Source organism: Eulemur rufifrons, chromosome 8 (assembly GCF_041146395.1).
Source record: "Eulemur rufifrons isolate Redbay chromosome 8, OSU_ERuf_1, whole genome shotgun sequence".
Taxonomy (NCBI): Eukaryota; Metazoa; Chordata; class Mammalia; order Primates; family Lemuridae; genus Eulemur; species Eulemur rufifrons.
Window position 1 is genome coordinate 109,574,832 of NC_090990.1, and position 19,796 is coordinate 109,594,627.

General features: G+C 44.9%; 1 protein-coding gene across 2 annotated transcripts in view; it reads right to left on the reverse strand.

Annotated features, from left to right (window-relative positions):
• Positions 1-16,777, reverse strand: part of ATP1A1 (ATPase Na+/K+ transporting subunit alpha 1) — a 30,968-nt gene extending 14,191 nt beyond the window's left edge. Inside the window, exons 1-9 of one of the 2 annotated variants that reach the window (XM_069480795.1) lie at positions 16,484-16,777; positions 5,820-5,930; positions 5,088-5,147; positions 3,104-3,307; positions 2,379-2,492; positions 1,833-1,967; positions 1,592-1,709; positions 887-1,155; positions 182-380 (exon numbers count right to left, since the gene is read on the reverse strand). In XM_069480795.1, coding sequence (XP_069336896.1) covers positions 182-380; positions 887-1,155; positions 1,592-1,709; positions 1,833-1,967; positions 2,379-2,492; positions 3,104-3,307; positions 5,088-5,147; positions 5,820-5,930; positions 16,484-16,495 — 1,222 coding nt within the window. In that variant the 5' untranslated portion in view covers positions 16,496-16,777. Of the gene's footprint in view, positions 1-181; positions 381-886; positions 1,156-1,591; positions 1,710-1,832; positions 1,968-2,378; positions 2,493-3,103; positions 3,308-5,087; positions 5,148-5,819; positions 5,931-15,802; positions 16,171-16,483 lie in introns of those variants that run through there. The other variant, XM_069480796.1, reaches the window with a different exon arrangement.
• Positions 16,778-19,796: the final 3,019 nt, after the last annotated feature.

Sequence of the window (19,796 nt, forward strand, 5' to 3'; positions counted from 1 at the left end):
AAAAAAAAAATCTAAACCCTATATCCTTGACTCTTTACCAAATGATAAAAATTAAAAAAAAAACACAAAACTGAAAAACTGCCATAGCTTTAAAAAAAAAAAAAAAAAACATGCAATTTTTTATTGAAAAAAAGCAGGCAAAGTGAGCTGGTGGCTAAAGTGTGAGGCAGCCTGGTCTTACCACTCTGATTCTCGGTTGTATCAGCTTCATGGATTTGATTGTCAAACCACATGTGGGCCACTGTCATCCGGTTCTGAGTCAGAGTTCCAGTTTTATCCGAGCAGATGGTGGATGTGGACCCCAAAGTCTCCACGGCTTCTAAGTTCTTCACTAAGCAGTTTTTCCTCGCCATGCGTTTGGCAGTAAGCGTCAGACACACCTGAAAAATATTAGGAATTAGATTCCTTTACTCAACCAGGTTGGAATTTGACAGAGATTCCTGCTATACCCTAATATGGAAGAAATTAGCCTGAAATTAAATTTCTGCAACCTCCTCTGAAGTCTGAAGAAATAATAACGGTAACGTGTATATGGGGGGCTTTCTCTTCCCCTCCAAAAAGCAATACATTAAGAAAAATAATAACAGGACCTAAACATTCTATTCCCCCCACCCAACCCCAAGTTCTCCTTTCTCCATTACATTGCTCTGGATCATGTGGTAATTTAAGGACAAAAATGCATGTTTCTGGGCTCCTATCTTCTGTATAAACACACGCTGAGGTTTTCTCACTGTCACAGCTCACCAAGTGGTGTGGCTCTGAAGAGAAACGACACACAAACACGATGAGTAAGCTGTGAGCTGGCAATCCCTTAGAGGAGGGTAGTGGATGAGTCCCACATGCAAGCTGACCAGAGTGAGTGACCACCCCTCCCCAAGCCTCTTACCGTGACAGTGGCCAGCAGGCCCTCTGGCACGTTGGCTACGATGATACCGATGAGGAAGATGACAGCCTCAAGCCAGGTGTACTCGAGGATCAGAGAAAGGATGAAGAAAGACACACCCAGGAACACAGCCACACCCGTGATGATGTGGATAAAATGTTCAATTTCTGCAGCAATGGGGGTCTGGCCCCCTTCTAGCCCAGAAGCAAGCGTGGCGATTCTTCCCATCACAGTGCGATCCCCAGTGTATACAACAATGCCACGTGCAGTGCCTTAAAAAGAAGGTGGGAGGGGGGAATTGTACCAAATTGTATCTAACTGGAAAGAAGCCACAGAATTTGCACAATTACATGGCATGGCTAAAAAAAGAGAGACAAAAATGCACATGTTTTTAAGGGCCAGCTCCTTGGTTGTACATGCAGCTGGTTTTAAACCACAGACACTCGGGCAAAGGGATTTCAATCCATTAGTGGGACAGCAGCTCAAATAGCCATGCTTGATTGGCAATGAAAACAGAAGAGGCACGCTGGAGGTGGAGCGAAGGGGAGAAACAGCCACAAGGCTTCCTGGGTTTTCCTGCCAGCAAGCAAAGGTGCCACCATGGAGCCAATAAAACAAGGGGAGATACATGCCTATGGTTTTTTTGGTCGTTGTTAATGCCCAAGATAAATACCATGCCATGCTCGATGGTGCCTTAAAATGATCTACCTTCAACACAGTTGGTTGAAAAGAAGGCAATGTTCCTCGTCTCCAGGGGGTTCTCATTTGTGAAGTCCGGAGACCTAGTCTGGGGTTCTGATTCACCAGTGAGCGAAGAGTTATCCACCTGCACGTGAGAAAAATAAGCAGCGTCATGGGAATACCCTGGCCTCATTATGGGCTACTGTGCCGCTCCACTTATCCGCCCAAACAGCAGAGCTGGCTCTGAGAGGTTTGTTTAAAGATGTACCTTGCAGCCATTTGCAGATATGATTCTGAGGTCAGCGGGGATTCGGTCCCCTCCTTTCACTTCCACCAGATCCCCGACCACAACGTCCTCCGCATTTATGCTCATTTTCTCACCATTTCGGATCACAAGGGCTTGCTTTGGAAGGGAAAAACAGTTGACACCATTAAGTCAGATAAAAACAGATACCAACAAGGAAAGGGTAGTGTCCAAAACAAGAAAATAAAATTGCAAATGATCTATATAATCCTAATCATCTGAATACATAACAAAGGTATTATTTACCTTTTAATTTATACAAGTTACACAAGCTTGCTCATCGGCTACCTGAGAGATCCTGCTTTTAGACAGTGTGCTTGTGTAAAGGGTCTATGTTCAGAAGGAAGGCTATTGCTGCCTGGGGTAGAAGGAAAGTAGGTCTGGTTCAGGGTGAGGGGAGAAGACATCCATCTCTCTCTGCTGGAGCCACTTAACATTGGAAAACCTTTTCATACTAATTCACATTCTTGGGGCTAAATCATCCATTGGGGAGAACAGAGCATCAGGTACCTGAGGGACCATGTTTTTGAAGGATTCCATGATCTTCGAACTTTTAGCTTCCTGATAGTAGGAGAAGCAGCCAGTTATGATGACAACTGCTGACAGCACCACTCCAAGGTACAGCTGGAAGGGAACAGACAAGTTAGGGCTGGATGGCTCTAGTCAAGAATTGGGAACATTTAGTTAGGTTTTTGGCTGAATAAAAAAGCAGGCTTTTAACAGAAAGCTTAGACTTCAAAAATACAGAACTCATATATTCATATTTATCTTTCTAGTGACCATGTATAGGAGGGTTGGAAACAGTGTCGGTCACACAGACACTTGGAAACTAACTTGACAGACTTTTGGAAGTGTTCTAGATGAATCACTTTCTCCCAAGAGAGAGACATCTCCCAACCAACTTGTGACTTTGGAAGAACGGCTTCTAATGTGGAGCTCAGCTACCTAGTGAGTGGCAGCTGGACGTGGGCCAGGACCTGCGCAGAGCTGCCTGTTCACAGCAGAACACGCAGGGTGGACATCCAGCTCCTAGGAGCCTCCCGAGTGGGAAATAGAGAGAACCTTGAAATGAAGAAGGAACAATGGATGGGCCTTGAAGACAACAGCTGCTGACATTACTCCCCAGTGTCTAGCGCCACCAGTAACTATTGGTAATTGAAAAGAAGAAAGAGGCAGAGACCAAGAGGGTATCTTACATGTACCTATGAATCCATACACAGAACTACAGAACTCACATTATCATTTTGAGGTTCCTCTTCCGTGGCAGCTTGGATGCTGTAAGCCAAGAAACAAAGAATCGCCCCAATCCACAGTAACATTGAGAAACCCCCAAACAGCTGCCGACAGAATTTGATCCATTCAGGAGTAGTGGGAGGGGGCGTGAGGGCGTTGGGACCGTCTCGGGCCAGGATCTCGGCTGCTCGAGCAGATGTCAAGCCCTGGGAAGCACAAGAATATCAGTAAGACAAACTGCACCAGCACTTCCGGGCTAACATACCTACCCAATAGCTGAGTAAAGGATTTAGGATTAGGGAGGAAAAAAATTTTCCCAAGCTAGAGCATCAAGGCAAAACCTGGTAAATTCCTCCATGCATAATTCTGATGACGTCCCACGTAGTCAGGCAAACAATATGCCCAAGTTCCCCGAGGAACCCTTAACACCCCGATTAAAACTCTTTTAAAATTGATCCATGGACAAATTTGAATCCAGCCTGGTTTCTTCTAACTTTTAGATAAAGGGATTCATGCCAAATTGCCTTTTTACCAAAAAGATATCTATTTTAATGAAACAGTTCAGTTTTGCACATTAAGAGCCCTGAGTTTTCTGTATATTGATTATGTCAGGGAGGGAAAAAAAAAAGCCTTTACAAACATCGAAGGAGAAAAAAATTCCTGTAGTAATCCAAACTCTTATTGGGCTAACAGCCAAGTTTTAAAAGTATAGAACTTTATTCTTTGGAAAGCAATTAAAGCACCTGTCTGGCAGGAAGGGCTTATATACATGCATATTTTAGCTAACTCCCAATAAACCTGTCAATTGGAAAGTATTCACTGGAAAAGTACACTGTATGAAAGCCCTGCTATTTCCTAATGGGCCTTAAAACCAAGATTCACTGACAACAAGCAGTTAGATATATGGCTCTCATTAAGAGGGAAAAATATGATTATTTTTGCACTATTAAAATGTCAGGTCAAAAAAAGATATAAAACACATTTTTGCCTAAAGTGTCTATTTATATGTCTTTTGTGATCGTGTTAACAAACATCTGAGCACTATCTACATGCCAGGCACTGAATTCAGCACTTTAGGTAACTTGTTTAATTCTTATGACAATCCTTTGTAGGTATTATCAACACCATTTTACAAAGAAGGAAACAGACCCACAGCATTTAAGTAACGGGCTTAGGACACAGAAAGAATACTCCACAAGACCCTAATAAAAACTTAAGTGAGAAAATACACAGGGAGTGCTCAAGAGACTGCCTGGCACACAGTGAGCGCAGAGTAACTGTTAGCAGGCTGTTCTGAGTAGTCAGGGCCCCTTCTGGAGCTTAGGGTACCCATGCCTCTTGATGCCTCACCGGAACAACGCTACATATTAGCTTGTCCTTCCCTAGAACTTTTAGTGATTGTCTGGAAATAACAAATTCCACACCCCTACACTACTATTTACTTTTATAATGTTTGTAGCAAATTTAATATTGAAATTCTCTAGATAACAAGGATACATAACACATTTTATGGAAAGGTTTCTCTGAATTTTGTACAAAACACGTTTCGAATACATGATGGAATAACCGAAGTTCTAACACACTGCAATGGGCTGACTGGGAAAAGGGCAAAAATTTCAATTGTGGAACAGTCAACTAGCTGAAATATTCAACTCAATTTAACAAATGTACAAAAATAAAGGGAACATTTGTAATCAAGAGGTCAGGAAATAAACGTGGCTTTGGAGTTAATTGCAAGTCCTGGTGCTTATACTTAACTGGTTTTCATCCATTATAAAACAGGGAAAATAATGTCTACCTTCAAAAAGTTTCAGGGAAAATAAAATGGTAGCATATAAAAGCCCAAGCTCTGTGAATGTCACAAAACAGATAGGCAGATGGCAGCTGTCATCCTCCTCCCAGAGCCCCCAAAGTTAGACCTGTAATATGGGGGACTATGTATTAGGGAAAACTAGGATTCTGTACAAGTTTCAAATCAGAACATACACGGCTCAAGTCTGTTCCATATTTACGATGAAGTTCATCAAGGCTAAGTTTATGGTCATCCTAAGGGAAAACAGAAACAAAGACAAGTTAAACACTGTAGCATAAAAAAGGACAAAAAAAGCATCAATATTACTCATCATTAAGCTCATAACAGGAGTTTTTCTTCAGTGAAGAAGTTGGTATGCTTTTCACCATTGAAGAGCAATGGCTTGGCAAGCACGTGGCTGTCTACAGAGAGCTCTTCATTGGAGAATGGCTAAAGCTGGGTGACGGTGGCCTGTTACTGCTGCCACATCACTTTGGAGAAACCCAGCAGTCTCAGGGACCTAGTATAACCTCGTTTGCCTTCTCTGATAACCAGGCAGATTCTAGACAGGTTAAGTCTATGGATGGGCTCCACAACCTGGAGAGATTGGAAGTTCCCAACATTTGGCATAATCCAGAGAAAAGCAAAAGACCCATGACACCAACCACAATTCCTTCTGTGGACCCTTGGTTAATGCCAGAGTGACTGAGTAACTTTTCCAATCCTCTACATTCTCTAAAAAGAAACTTTTCAGTCTCAACCCCTACAACTGGGTAAGATCTGTACAACTGCTATTTTCTCTTTTAAAATAAGGCAATTCTCTGACAAAGGATACAGTGGGGATTGGAGTAGGTAGCACATACTCAAAGATATAAGACACAGTTTTTCAGAAGAATCACAGATGCAACCTTCCTCCTAGTACTTACCATAGAAACTTCTTTCTTGAGTTCATCCATGTCCCTGTCTTTCTTGGCCTTTTTGCCCTTTTTGTCACCATGTTCTGAAACTGCTGCGGGCTCATATTTATCACGTCCAACCTACAGGAGAATGTGGGAAAAGTGTGGTTGTGAATTATGAACAGCATCTGAAACTGAAGATTCCGGAGCAGGGAGTTAGGAGAGCCATCATTTGGAAGTCAGTGGAATAATACTGATGAAAATTTACGAGCTTATACTGCATACTACATAAACAAACAATCTACTGTTAGTACTGCCATCATTAGCTCAAGACACGTCATTCCCACCCAAGGGCATTAAGACCGGGGGAAAGTCATGGCAGGCCTCAGAATGGCCCTGCCAGAGCCACTTCCATTTGGGGTGAATGAGGAGAGAGCTGTGCGGTCAAAATCCCTATTCTGCAGCCTTCCAGCTTCCCTACAGAAAGAATGAAACTACCTTTACATTACTAACTTAGAGTATAGTATGGTACTTAGAATATAGTATGGTATTTAAGAATTTGAGTTCTAATCAGACAGGCCCAAGCTAAAATCCTGGGCCCCCCCAGTTCCCAGCTGTGTATCCTTGGGCAAGTCACTAACTTCACATTTCAACTTCCTCTTCTATAGCCTGGAGATAAGAATAGAGCCAACTTCATTTACTGTTTTTGAGAGGATTCAATATATAATACACCTAAACGCTAGTTACTTTTATATTACACTTTAAAAATTCTTCACTTTGCAAAGAAGTCATTACATATCAAATTTAAATATCTCTAGTGCTCACAGAATACTGACCTTTTTCATCTTCTCGTATTAAAAAAAGTCAAAGTTAGCCTAAGAGTCCTTAAAATTCTTTACATAATAAGAGGGAAAAGAGGGAGTCCCCACCCCAATCTGTAGCCTGAAAATAAAGCCTCCAAAATGAAAGTCACTGGAAATGTTTTGACATAAGCAGGATGTAGGAAAAGCGTGTGCATTATCACATAATTCACAGGATCCACCTACGCCTCTTGAAAACTGGAACAATTTTTAGAGAAAATGTTGATTCTATAGTTTAAATTTAGATTGTTTCACTACCCCACCCCCCCGCTGAAAATTCTTGAGCTTATCTACACAAAGCTTGAACTTGGTGCCCCAAAGCTTACTGGAGGGCAGAAGGCCCTCATCCCAAACACCCCCACCACTCCCCACAGACTGCCTCCCACAACTACAACTTGAGAAAGGCCAAAAAGTAGACATGAGCAATTTTCTTAAAATGGGTGGTATGTGGTACTATTACTATTATTCTGTGGCTCTCTCTTACTCATTTCTAACTTTTAAAAGTATAATACCGGCCGGGCATGGTGGCTCATGCCTGTAATCCTAGCATTCTGGAGGCCGAGGTGGGAGGATCGCTCAAGGTCAGGAGTTCGAGACCAGCCTGAGCAAGAGCAAGACCCCATCTCTACTAAAAAAATAGAAAGAAATTATCTGGACAACTAAAAATATATAGAAAAAATTAGCCAGGCATGGTGGTGCATGCCTGTAGTCCCAGCTACTCGGGAGGCTGAGGCAGAAGGATTGCTTGAGCCCAGGAGTTTGAGGTTGCTGTGAGCGAGGCTGACGCCACGGCACTCTAGCTCGGGCAACAGAGTGAGACTCTGTCTAAAAAAAAAAAAAAAAAAAAGCATAATACCAGCTACTAAAGTAATTAATTGGGGACTCATATGTCCAGATTATAATTTTAGTGTGTGAAATGAAAATAAAAGAAAATCAAAAAGTATATATGTTTCAGGCATAACTAAAACAGTAGCAAATAAAATATCCACTTGAATTTGAAAATACTCTCTCTTCAGACTCCAATGACAAATTCTGCTCCTAATTCGTTGGTGTTGCCCACATGTAGAGACACTTTTATTCTGTGGTCACCTGTACGGTGTTACCTGACTAATAACTTCTTCCTAAGAGTGGGTTCTTTCGTTTCTATCTTATCTGGTAAGAATGAAGCAAGTCTAAAGATAGTCAACATTCTTGACATTCTCTCCACTATGGAGCAACCACATTTGTAAGTGGCTTTGAGCATAGCTCTTGGTGCCAGAGTTAAAATGAAAAATAATCACACTCACTGAAAGCAAACGGACAAATAAAACAAAAGGAAAAGACAGGGCTTCTACCAGAGAGAAACCACAGTCTAACGTGGCATGTCCTTCTTCAAACATTTAATGAGAAAGCACGACACTTAAACTCATTTTAAAGACATTGACTAAGGATCTCTAAAAAGACTTATGTGGCCAGTTTGTATTGATTTTTAAAATACAGTTCACAAATTCTCTTTAAGCTAGTTGAGTATCATTAAAATATTTAAGCAAATGAAAATCAGAGTAAAACTCTTCAGCCACACCATCTGTATGCTTTGATTATCTCAGACTTCCAATATTTTCCACTCCAAAAGAAATTATTGGGGCAAGAGGCCTTGGGCATGTTCTCATTTACAAAAACAAATGTCTTGCCCACAGCTTTGCTGTCAATGGTAAAGTAGGTTGGGAATCTACCTAATAACTCTCCCCTTTCTTCTTCACTTCATGTTACATAAGGCATAGTTTTAAATGAGGCATGTAAAAATATTAAGAGAGACATGGAAAAGTATTAACACATGAAATTGCCTTTTCCTTAAAATTTTATTAATAATTTTTTCACTAGGCAATGTTTGCCTAAAAGAACCAGGCAGCTTATACAATTCGCTTCTTCCCCACAAGTAAAACAATTATTTAACATTAGCTTATCCTGGTGGGAATCAAATATTACTTAAGTCCCTCCCTATCAGTCTCAGCTACCATGGCTTCAAAGCTGAAAAAGTCCAAGGGGCTGGGGGAACAGTGGAACAAACGGGTAAGACAACATTTGTTTTATTATTTCTTTTAAAAGCATTTGGGAAAAGTAAGAGTCACGGGAAGGGGAAATGACAAATATGGCACTTCCTCAATCGACCACAGTGACCTTCCCACTCGTTTGGGCATTGGGCACGCCAATTCCTACTTTTCCAATTAGAAAATTCAGACCACTTCCCCGCAGAGGACTGGGGGTGATTATTTCTCCTAGGAGTGCCACCCAATGGCACCCGTTTGAGCATCTCTAAAGAAAGGTACAATGGAAGCTCAACAGGTTATACCGTTCTCAAAAGGAACACTGGTGAAAATGAAGTAAGTTGGGTTACGGGTTTTTTGTTTCTCTTTCCATTCTAATTCAGGAACTGGAAAGTCACAGCAAGGGCAGGGGCTTGCCCATTGTGACACAGTTTACAAGGTGTCATCATTTCATCCTGTGCTTCCCAGGGATTCCATCCTGTCCAAGAGTAACTAAGAATTTTGCTATTTGATCTGGGTAGAGGGAAACAGTGCCCAAGAGGTGAGAAAAATCTTGACAGGAGGAAACAAGGTTAAAACATGTAACAAGGTTCACTCATTTAAAAACATATACTGAATCTCACAGTGAGTGAGACCCATGAGAGCTGAAGATGCTCCTTCTTCTTTAGTAGTTAACTATTTAGAGGGGACAGATGTGACAGGTAAAGAAAATTATCCCAAAATAAGCAGGGGGGAAAAAAAAGTCAAGTCTTTTTTCAGGAAAGAAAGTTCCATCCCAGGGGTATATTGCTTGAGGTCTGCATAAGCTGGGACAGGACTTCATACCCATCCGAACCACTGACCTCTAACAGAGCAAGTTTCAAAGGCTTTCTCAACTATGCATGCGTTATGGAAATTCTGGCCAGAGTTCCCACCATATCGGCACAATGTCCTGTGGCCAGTAGGGACCTCAGCTCTTCGGAATTCTGAAATTCCTGCTGAAAAAGTCTAGAGGGTCAGAAGTTCAAGATTTCCACTCTCTTTAGACAGGTCTGTTGATGGTGCTTTTAAATCAGCCGCAAAGTCATTCTAGCACTGCCACATGCCAGCTACACGACCTTAAACATTCAGCCTCAGTTTCCTCATCCCTAAAATGGCAATAACATTTGGTGTAACTATTAAAGAACCTAGAAGAGGCATTGATAGTCTGATTAGTCAGGGGACCATCAAATCTGAGAAGACGACACCTAAAAACAGTACTATTTTCAAAACCCACAAACAAAAGCTTTTGACTAGCAAGAAAGGCCAGGATGGCCAAAGTAACTGCCCCAAATGCAGCCCATTTCAAAGTTGGCCAAGAAGGTTATAGGAAAGGCACCTCTGAACTCAGCCTGGCAGGGAAGGTGGGTGACGGCTCCGATGCTGCTGGCTGCCTAGAGGCATGGCATAGTCTGCACTACCCTTACGGTAAAAGAAAAGGGAGGAGGGGTGCTTTCTAATTTTCCTAGATGGCGTATTAAATCAAACACAATTGTGTGTAAAGGTACTCTGCAATGCGCTACATAAAGGTTATGATTATAATTTGGTTTTGACTAACAAATGCCTTACTGTCATTTTTCATTTCCTATGAAAACTCTTTTCAAACCTTTAAAGAAAAAATTCATTTGGGGTTATTTTTCATTTGATCTTGTCAATAACAGTCAAGAAATGATCAAGCCCAGTTCATAATATCTCCATTTGCTCCTCAATGACTAAGTAGTTTAATTTTTACACACAAGGGATTTTCTAGCCAGGGATCTGAGGGCGAAGAGATGGCCAGCTGGGGTTCAGGAAGGGCACACACTGTCATAGCACCATAGCTGCTCGCCAGCCCCAGCGGCAACACTGCACTGCAGGAGCAGTTCTCTGCAGAGGAGGTGACCCTGAGGGACCACCATGCCTTCATACTCCTTCTTTCCCTCACCCAAATATGCATTCTGGAGAATATAACCTAGCAAGGCCAAAGAAGTAGGGACCACCATGCCTTCATACTCCTTCTTTCACTCACCCAAATATGCATTCTGGAGAATATAACCTAGCAAGGCCAAAGCAGTAGGGACCTCTGTGAGTCCTGGTCCGTATCTCCACACTTGGGTGGTAGCCCTCAGCTAGCAGGGAACAAAGAGAACAGCTATAGGTCTAGCTGGCAGGTTCCCTCAGCAGGTGCAAAAAGAACATGATTAACCTTCCTCCCCACTCTGCCTGCATGTAAATTCTTAATGAGCATGCCAGCCTATCCTACCTGCAATACTTAGTATATGCTCATGATCATTCAAAAACTAAGATTCTAATATGTGTAAAGATTTATTACCTCTTAGAAAATGTACTTTGTCCAGTTACCAACAACAAACAGACAAAAATCTTAGTTTTTCTAATGGGGTATTCTGTCTCTACATTAGGCACCTGGGTTATGAAGAGTTAAAACTTTCTGCTTATTCCTTAATTCCCTCCATTTGTTACCCTCCCCATCCTCCTTTTTACCATTTTGCTAGATTACTCTGGCTTGAAAGACAACAGATTAACAACCAGCCCAAGCATTACAAAGGGACCAAAATCAACTCCCAGTTAAGTCCTGATCCCTCCCTCAATTAGCATTCTGAAGCCTAGCCTAGGAAGTAAAATGACTGCCAGGCTGAAGATGATAAAGGCTGTCCAAGGCCCTAAGAAATATCACAAGTTGAAATAATAAAATAAATATGGCGCCATGGAAGCATCACATAGAGGATTAAAGGAAAAAAACAAAAAACAAGCAGATAAACCCCAAAGTGCATTAGGGCCCTGCCCTCACCTTGATATCTCACTAGGAAGAGAAATCAAACACCAAGGCCGACTAATCCACAAAACCTTACACTGATTATTAGGCTCCCAAACAACACAAGTCCCCAAAACAAAGCACAAGCCACCACGAATCAACCTTTCACATCACCAAAATAGCCTACAGATGTTACTAAATAGGGTTTGAATAAAACCAGATAAAGAGATAATGTTCAGATATATTTCATTGTAAAGTCACAAAGGAACTAGGGAATGAGGGCTAAAACCAGATAAAGAGACCATTCAGATATATTTCATTGTAAAGTCACAAAAGAACTAAGGAATGAGGTCTATTGGTCAAAATTCCCTTTGCTCAGGACCCAAATGAAAACCAGACCATAGAGAAAGTGTCGGGTAGGGGAATCTCTTAGATTCTCACTAACAGAATCTGCCATCCTAAACATCAAATAAATGTGAAGAACGTCTTGTGGATTCCTGACAACAGATTTCAGCACAACTAATGAGGTGAGTCATATGCAAAGAACAGTCTCTCTATGACTCTAGCCAAAGAATACACTTCCTCTCATACACTCAATTCATAGCAATGTGAGAAAGGTCAGACCCGACTTGGTTACATATCCTTTTCCAAAAATATATAAATGAAGAAGAGTTTTAAAAAAGAGTTAGTAGATTTTAAAGTCTTCTTTACTTCACATTATTACGTACTGGACATGTATTTTCAGCATAATCTAGAACTGGACAGCTCTGGCAGGGATGGGAAACATTTTGCCCAGTGTTTTGCTGTCCAAACCCAGCCACTCTGATTACTGTGAGCCCATCTGATCTGACACTCGTGTTTCTTCTTCTGGCCTGCTGGCTGGCAGAGAGCCCTGGGCATCTAGCAGAAGGCAGCACAGCACAAATATTCAGGCTCCCTATCATCACATAAGGCTGAAAAGTCCATTTTATTTTGCAAGATTTTAAAAAACGTAAAAATGATTATCAACCACGAACAAAGTCCTTTACTTGAAAAGTGAAAGCAGACGAAAATTCTAAGATGCTATTACATAGGAGATTTGCTTCTTGAGCAAATGTAACAGTTCTCAGTAGTATCAACTGCCAGACCCTTCCACTTGGCTTTCCTGTGGAGGGAAATTAACAGTATGTCCCATTATTTTCAATCCTTCATGTTTTTCAGGGTAAAAGAAAACCTGTTCCTTAGTTTTGAAAGGGTTTACGACTGATGAACAGCAAACCCAGTTTATAAGGATTTGATCTTCTCTCAGCTCTAACTACTGTACCTTTGTAAGCCCTGACAACAATAGCCACAAATCAGACTGGCCATTGCATGCACTGAGCAAACAGAACACAGATTACTTCACTTGATTCTGAGGGTGAACATTCTACCCAGGAGCCAGATGAGAAACTGAAGCTTCACGGCTTTTTTTAAACCTGTTTGTTGTTAACCGAAGACTCTCATTGAACTTACTTTCCCATACAAAATCCTTCAAAGCTATCTTAGCTTAAGCCTTTCTCATTCTTAAGTTTAGATATAATTTAAAGAACATAGCCTGATTTGAACAGAAAGTCACTTATCCATTCATTTATTGCTAAAATAATCAGAAAACAATGATTTAGAAGGATACTGGAATGGAACATGGACGAGTGTCAAGCCTATTGTTCTTTTAAAATGTTGAATTCACTTTTATTTTTAAATGCAATTTAGCAATAGCATTCCCAGGAATCTGTATATTTTAAGCTTAGCCCTCGTCTGGATAAACACCTTTCCAAAGCATTTATTTTGGTTTGCTTTTTGGGCTACCGGCTTTAGTCCCGTCTTAGCAGGTTTGTGATGCAGGCCTCCCCCTTCCCTACCCTCCCACCCTAAGGTGAGTCACTACAGTGTTACAAACTTACTGGCAGAGAACATTACAAATTAACAAACAGTAAGTTACCAAAAGGGGATACACCCTCCTAAGCGGGTACAGACAGCACCCAAGAGGCAGGCACTGTTACCCACAGGACTGACAGGCACAGGGTGAGGCAACTGTAATGTGCCCCCCAGTGGTGGGTGCTAGTTCCTCTTGTAACTGCTCCACTTGCCCCTGGCCAGGCCTGGGCAACTTTCCACCCTGAGGACTCTGCCTTACAGTGTTTTAGGTCTAAAGTACCAGCTTTATAGCAGCCAGAGGATATTCAGTCACACTTCCAAGTTGAGCTCCAAAAGGGCAGCTGATAATGTTACCATACAACCAGGATTTCTGCTGACATACGTATCCCTTGTGCAACCTTCACCTGAACCTTTTTTCCCTGACCCTCTTTAAATCGCTACTTATAAGCTATGATTTATTTTCTAGGTAACTAAGTTAATATTCAAACCAAATCCAGAACTGCAGTGAGAGATCTGGTGACACCCTCTCCCCTTCATCTTCTCTAAACTTAAGAAAACAAAAAGTCTTTTGCATTTCTAAACAGTTATGGTGTGTACCTTTGGTGAACTAAACAATTGTGGGTGGTAGGCCTAGCTGAAGATTTACGACAAAGGCACTGGCAAAAACACCCAGTAAGAAAAAAGGGACAAAATCCTATTTCAGCCAGGAATGATTCAGCAAGAGCTGTTCTTTCATTTTCTTACCAGATGCTTAGGAACTAGACTTTTAAGGAGATACAAAATCACCTGAAATATCATCAAAACCTAGGCCACAAATGGTACTGAGAGGAGGGGAAGAAATTAACAATGACCTTAAAAAAAGCTGCCGGCATAGGCTTCCTGGTTAACCAATTATCAGCAGGGCTTTAGTCACCACTCCACCCACATTTTAATCCCCATGTGGAAAAATCCCAACATTTAGGCATGAAATATTCTTCTGAACATTTAGACTGTCACCATAAGTCACTGGGGACAAAACACACACGCACATATGCATGCACTCAGGCAAACTAATGTTCAATGTATCAAAGTACTCAAAATAACTAAATACAAACAAGCAGACAAGTAGCATACATACTATCCCGTGTTAACCAGCTGTACTTCAATCTTGTGTTTGCTAGCCACTAGATGTTTTGTTAGGATCCATAAGACATCTGGGTGGAATCTTGACTAATTATCCAGGTGTGTTACTATTCTATTGTACGACTACTGTACATATGTGTGCGTAAAGACATCTAGAAATATGGGCATAATTTAGTTACCCAGACATCTCCATTGCCTATTAATTCAATATTACAAATACACCAGTTTCATCTGAAGAGTAACTTTCGAGTTCTGTATGTAAGGTAACATTAAAGAGTAAATAAATGTTCAGGCTTGGGAGACCACAGGCTGTTCAGGAATCAGAGATGTCTGATCTGTCACCAACCGTTTGACCTTGAGCAAGTCACTTCACCTTCCTAGGCCTCAGATACACATTTATGATCTCTCCATCCCCCCAAATCAGTAATGTCTCCTCTCAGGAAATAAACTTTTTGTTTTTGGGTGGGGCATGGGGGGGAGAATGAGCTTAAAAGAGCTTGTTTACAGGAATGACCTGGGGTTTGATGGTGTTGGACAAGCACAGGCCACTAACCCAGTTTCCATCGGGAGTGGAGGGGCCTGGAACTCAGCTCTTTGCTTTGATGCTTCTTGACTTGGGCCAGCCCTCCACACTGTGCGCTTTTAATAGCGGTCCAAGTTGTGCATTCCCACCCGTCTCTATTCTCTCCACCAGGTCCAAGCCTTTCAATTACCTCCTTCAAAACCCATTTAGAGTCCCCAAAGAATGCAGCCTCTCTCTGCTCCCATCACTCTGTCCATGTACAGGGGCCTCGGGACCTTCAAAGCCCTACTGAATGCCCACACTCTGCTGAGCCCCAGAGACAATGGAGTGGATTCGCTCCCACCTGCATACTCATGACCTGGTCATTTTTATCCCATGAATTTTTGAGGTTATTTTGTGTAAATTTTTCTCAACTGGATTTTGGCTCCTTTGGGGAACCGGACCCAGTCTCCCGCAGTGGCTACGGGTAACCAAGGTTTCACTACAGAAGTGTAAGAACCAGGCGTTTGTACGGTATCCCCACAGCACTCTGCGCCACTCTCCTGCCCTGAGACCCCTCGTCTCCTTCAGGGACCGCTCTTTGGTGAGTCCGCGGCGCTGGAAATCAGCAGGGCATTCCCACAACCACGGAACGCACACAGGCTCCAATCCTTTTTCGGGTTTATTGTACCCAGAGGCCCTGGTGGGTCAGTCTGTCCTTCCAGGCTCGTCCCTCTAAAAATTCTGCACACCCCTCCCCACCATCATGATGACAACTCCAGTTGCCACGGGCGCATCGAGTGTTTACGCGAAATGGCCCATTAAAGCTCTCAAAAGTATACCTTAAAGGCCATCTTAGGGCGGCGAAGACACACCCTTTCTGGCACCAGCCCGCTCGGGTGGCTCCGCAGTAAGGGGAAGCCAGTTTTTCTCTTGGGGGGAGGGCGGCCGTCTCTGCGGGGAGCCAGCTAAGCCCCAGCGCCTCCGGGAGAAGCAGCAGCCTCGACCCCGGGGCTGCCCCCGCCGGCGCCGGGGCCGCGGCGGGAACGGCAGCCCGAGTGGGGCCCCGGCGGAGCGCCCCAGGGGAAGGGGAGGAGCGCGCCTTTCCTCTGGGCACGGAGGGCGGAGGGAAAAAGGAAGGAGAGAGAGGGAGGTGAGGGCGAGCGGAGGGAGGGCAGCCGGGCTCGGGGATGCCGCCGGCGGCCGCCCGCCTCTTCCCTCCCGGCCCCGCGGCCTCCCGAGAGCCGCCTCCCGGAGCCCCCGGCCCGCTCGGCCTCGGCGGCCCGCAGACACTGCGGGGTCTGCGCTCCGCCCGCGTCCCTCTGCGCTCCCTTCCCCCGCCCCCCGTTACTGCGCTCCCTCCATTTCCAAAGTGCGTCGTCTTTTAAGCCGCGCCGCTCTGCCAACCCGCGCCGCGCCGCTTCCTCCTCCGCCGCCTCCCGCCGGCCGCGGTCGCCCTCCTGACTTCCTCCTCTTCCCCTCGAGGGCTCCCCGTGCCCCTCCCCGGGCTCGCCGACACTCACCCCCTTCCCCATGGTGGCGGTGCTCTGTGCCCGGCGCCGGGTGCTGTCGCTTGAGAATCAGAGAGAAGAGAAGAGAGCAGCTCCCGGCCGAGCGAGCGGGGCCGGGGGAGCGAGTGGAGGGTGCTAGGGCTGCTGCGGGGCGGGAGGGAGGGAGGGCGGCCGGCGGCTCGGGCCGATGCCGCCGACGCCGCTGCTGCTGCCGCCGCCGCCGCCGCCGGGGCTGCTACCGCTGCTGCTGCCACGTGTCCGCCTCCTCCCGCCGCTGCTCTGCGCCCCAGGCCCCGCCGCAGCTCCAGCCCGCGCCGCCTCCTCACTTCCTAAAATATGCAACCTGCGTGCTGGCCCCGCCCACGCCGCGAAACGTCACCGTTACCGGAGCAACCTGACACCGGCGGCGGGCCTGGCTCCACCCTCTCCCCAAGGCCCACCCCCAGGCCTGGACAGCGCCGGCTGCGGCCGGTCCCGGCTCCCGGCAGGAGGGCGCCCGGGCCCGGGGCGCGCGTGCCCAAGTCCCGGGAGGGCTGCGGGGCGCGCCTGCTGGCTAAGCAGCGGGGACTTAGCGGCTGTGGTGCTCCCGAGCCCGTCCTCCCGCCGCTCTGCGTGTCTCGCTTGCTGTGTAGGGCCCAGGAGGTCCGCAGTGGGTGCGGTACGGTCTCAGAACTGGGCTCCCCCAATCGCCGCCGATCAGGCTCGGAAGCCTTGCGTGGAATGCCTTTTCCAGCGCTTCAGGGATCTCATCTGGGCCAAGGGATGCACGGGGGAGGCCGGGGTGTGACTGCAGCTAGCGCCTGCCTGCGGGACTCCACCTCTGTGTGGAATCCCAGGCCCCGCGCCCACCTGCGGATGGCCTCTGCCGGCTCTCGGTGCCCTCTTGTTGCCTCCTCTGACTTGGGGTACACTTTATTGACTTCCCGCTCCACCATAGGAGGAATGGGTCTGAACTGGCCTCGCCAAAAGTCCCAAGAGCCCTCCCGACCACTTCTCTTCTTTCAAGACCCCAAAATGACAATCCAAAGTGTGACCAATGAATTCATTCACAATACCGTGTGAATGCAACCTGCTTTTCTAGTTTGGGAGGGCTCTTTTTAGGGAGGAAAAGCCTGAAAGCCAAAGGAATGCTTATCTTTAGCAAGAGGTGCTGACTCCTGGGGAGATGTTTGAGGCCCTGTCTAGTGCCACTCCATGCCTCTCACCTGGCACAGCAGCGCCTCCTCCAGCACAGCCTTGGGTGCTGTGAGCAACCCAGGAACCCGTGCCCCAGTCCCCAGAGAACCCTGGCCCCGGCTGCACTTTGGAACTTCTCTCTCAATATAGCTTCTGCTTCTTAGCAGAGGCTGTAATGGCTGACGTTCTCTAACATTTAAAAAGCGAAGTATTATTATTAACAATGTTTGCAGGAAGTCAAGTACACTCTGGGAAAGCACAGGGTTCACAGGAGAAAGTCACTCCACATCTCTGGGAATTCCTACAAGAAACAAGGAAAATGTTAACTTCCTAAGCAAAGACCAAAGTTAAAGCCAACTCTATCAACTTCAAGTATTAATTTAACATGAACAAATAAGGATATGAAGCTTGAAAAAAATGGGGAAGGAAGCATGGAAAGGAGGAAAAACTAGCAACTGTGTTATCAGTTACATCATTAGGGTAATTCTTATCCCTTCTTAGAAGAAACTTTCTTACACAAGTCTCTTTCCTCTTCCCCAAGAATGTATCGTTAAGCAGTGGCCCCCAATCTTTTTGGCACCAGCAACTGGTTTCATGGAAGACAATTTTTCCACAGGGAGGGGGGAGGGGAATAGTTTCAGGATGATTGAAGCGCATCATATTTACTGTGCAGTCAAACCTTTCCCTAATGATAATCGGTATTTGCAGCTGCTCGCCAGCACTAGCATCACCACCTCAGATCATCAGGCATTAGTTTCCCATTAGGAGGGTGAAACCTAGGTCCCTGACAGTAGCGTTGGTGCTTCTGTGAGAATCTAGTGCGCATTCTGATCTGGCAGGAGGTGGAGCTTGTGTGGTGATGCAAGCAATGGGGAGCCGCTGTAAATACAGATGAAGCTTCGCTGGCTTGCCACTGCTCACCTTCTGCTCTGTGGCTGGTTCCTAACAGGCCGTGGACCTGTACGGTCCAGCGGCCTGGGTGTTGGGGACCACAGTTGTTAAGGGCTGATGTCACCTCCAGTGATCTGCAGACTTGGTTGAATCAGTCCAGGCCATGGAGAGCAGAGGAACTGTAAACAGAAATTAAAATCATGACTGCTGGGAGAAGAGATCCCAAACCCAAAATAGAGTTCCCAACACTGTTAATTCAACAGAAGATCACAGAGTATTATCAGGGCTCCATCTCTAAAGTTCTGTTACGTACATACTTTATTTACACGCCTGACAGCTTCCATTGCTACTTTGTAGGAGGCTTTTTCTTGGTAAACGGCTTGTTTAAGATGAATTACCCCTTGGACCCTGATCTAAATAGAAAAAGTGTAGCAGCAATAACAAAATGTAGAAAGCACAAGTCTGAACAATGTAGATTTCTCCCACCAGCTGATCTCCACTTTCTCCTTTCATAAGTAAAATTATCATTTGCTCATTCCACAAAATAACTTTGATAGATCAAGGCTTTTCCCTTTCTCTCTAGAGCTGTTTATTTGGCAGCTAAAGTTTGCTGAAGTTCTTGCAGGAGGATCCCAAAATTCTAGCCATGTTCCAGGGTAGAAAAAGATAAGAAATGTTAACTGAAATCTGTATTTTGCTTTTGACTCCACACAGTATTTTTACATGTACAGTGTCCTTGAATTCTCACAAGTCTGCAAGGTAAAGAGCGGGAAAGTAGAGACTCAGGGACCCTCTCACTAGGCCACTCAACTGGTGACTGGGGGAACCTGGCCTCAAAATTGCAAAATGGGAACCATCTTTCTACTCCTAAAGTTTGGTTTCTGAGCACAGAACCAACTTTCTTTGGGAAAGAGTGATGGAAAGGATCCCTGCATGGTTGTAACATGGAGCCCTGGATGTGCCTATGGAACTAAGAAAGGGTGAGGCATGGCCAGGACTGAAGTGCAGAAGTCTCAGGTGCAAGAGAGACACCTGAGAACATGGGTGACCAAAGGTGAAAATGTCTGTTACTTGGAAATCCTTCTTTTCTACCCTTGGGAGAGGCTTATGAACAAAACCTTACAGATCAAAGATCAAACACTCCCCTCATCTTATGATGAAGAAACTGAGGCCCAGGGAGTAATTGGCACTGGATATTCAAAGGACAGTGGTAAGACTTCTGGGTACTTTTGCTAACTCCCAGACCCAGTGCAGGGAA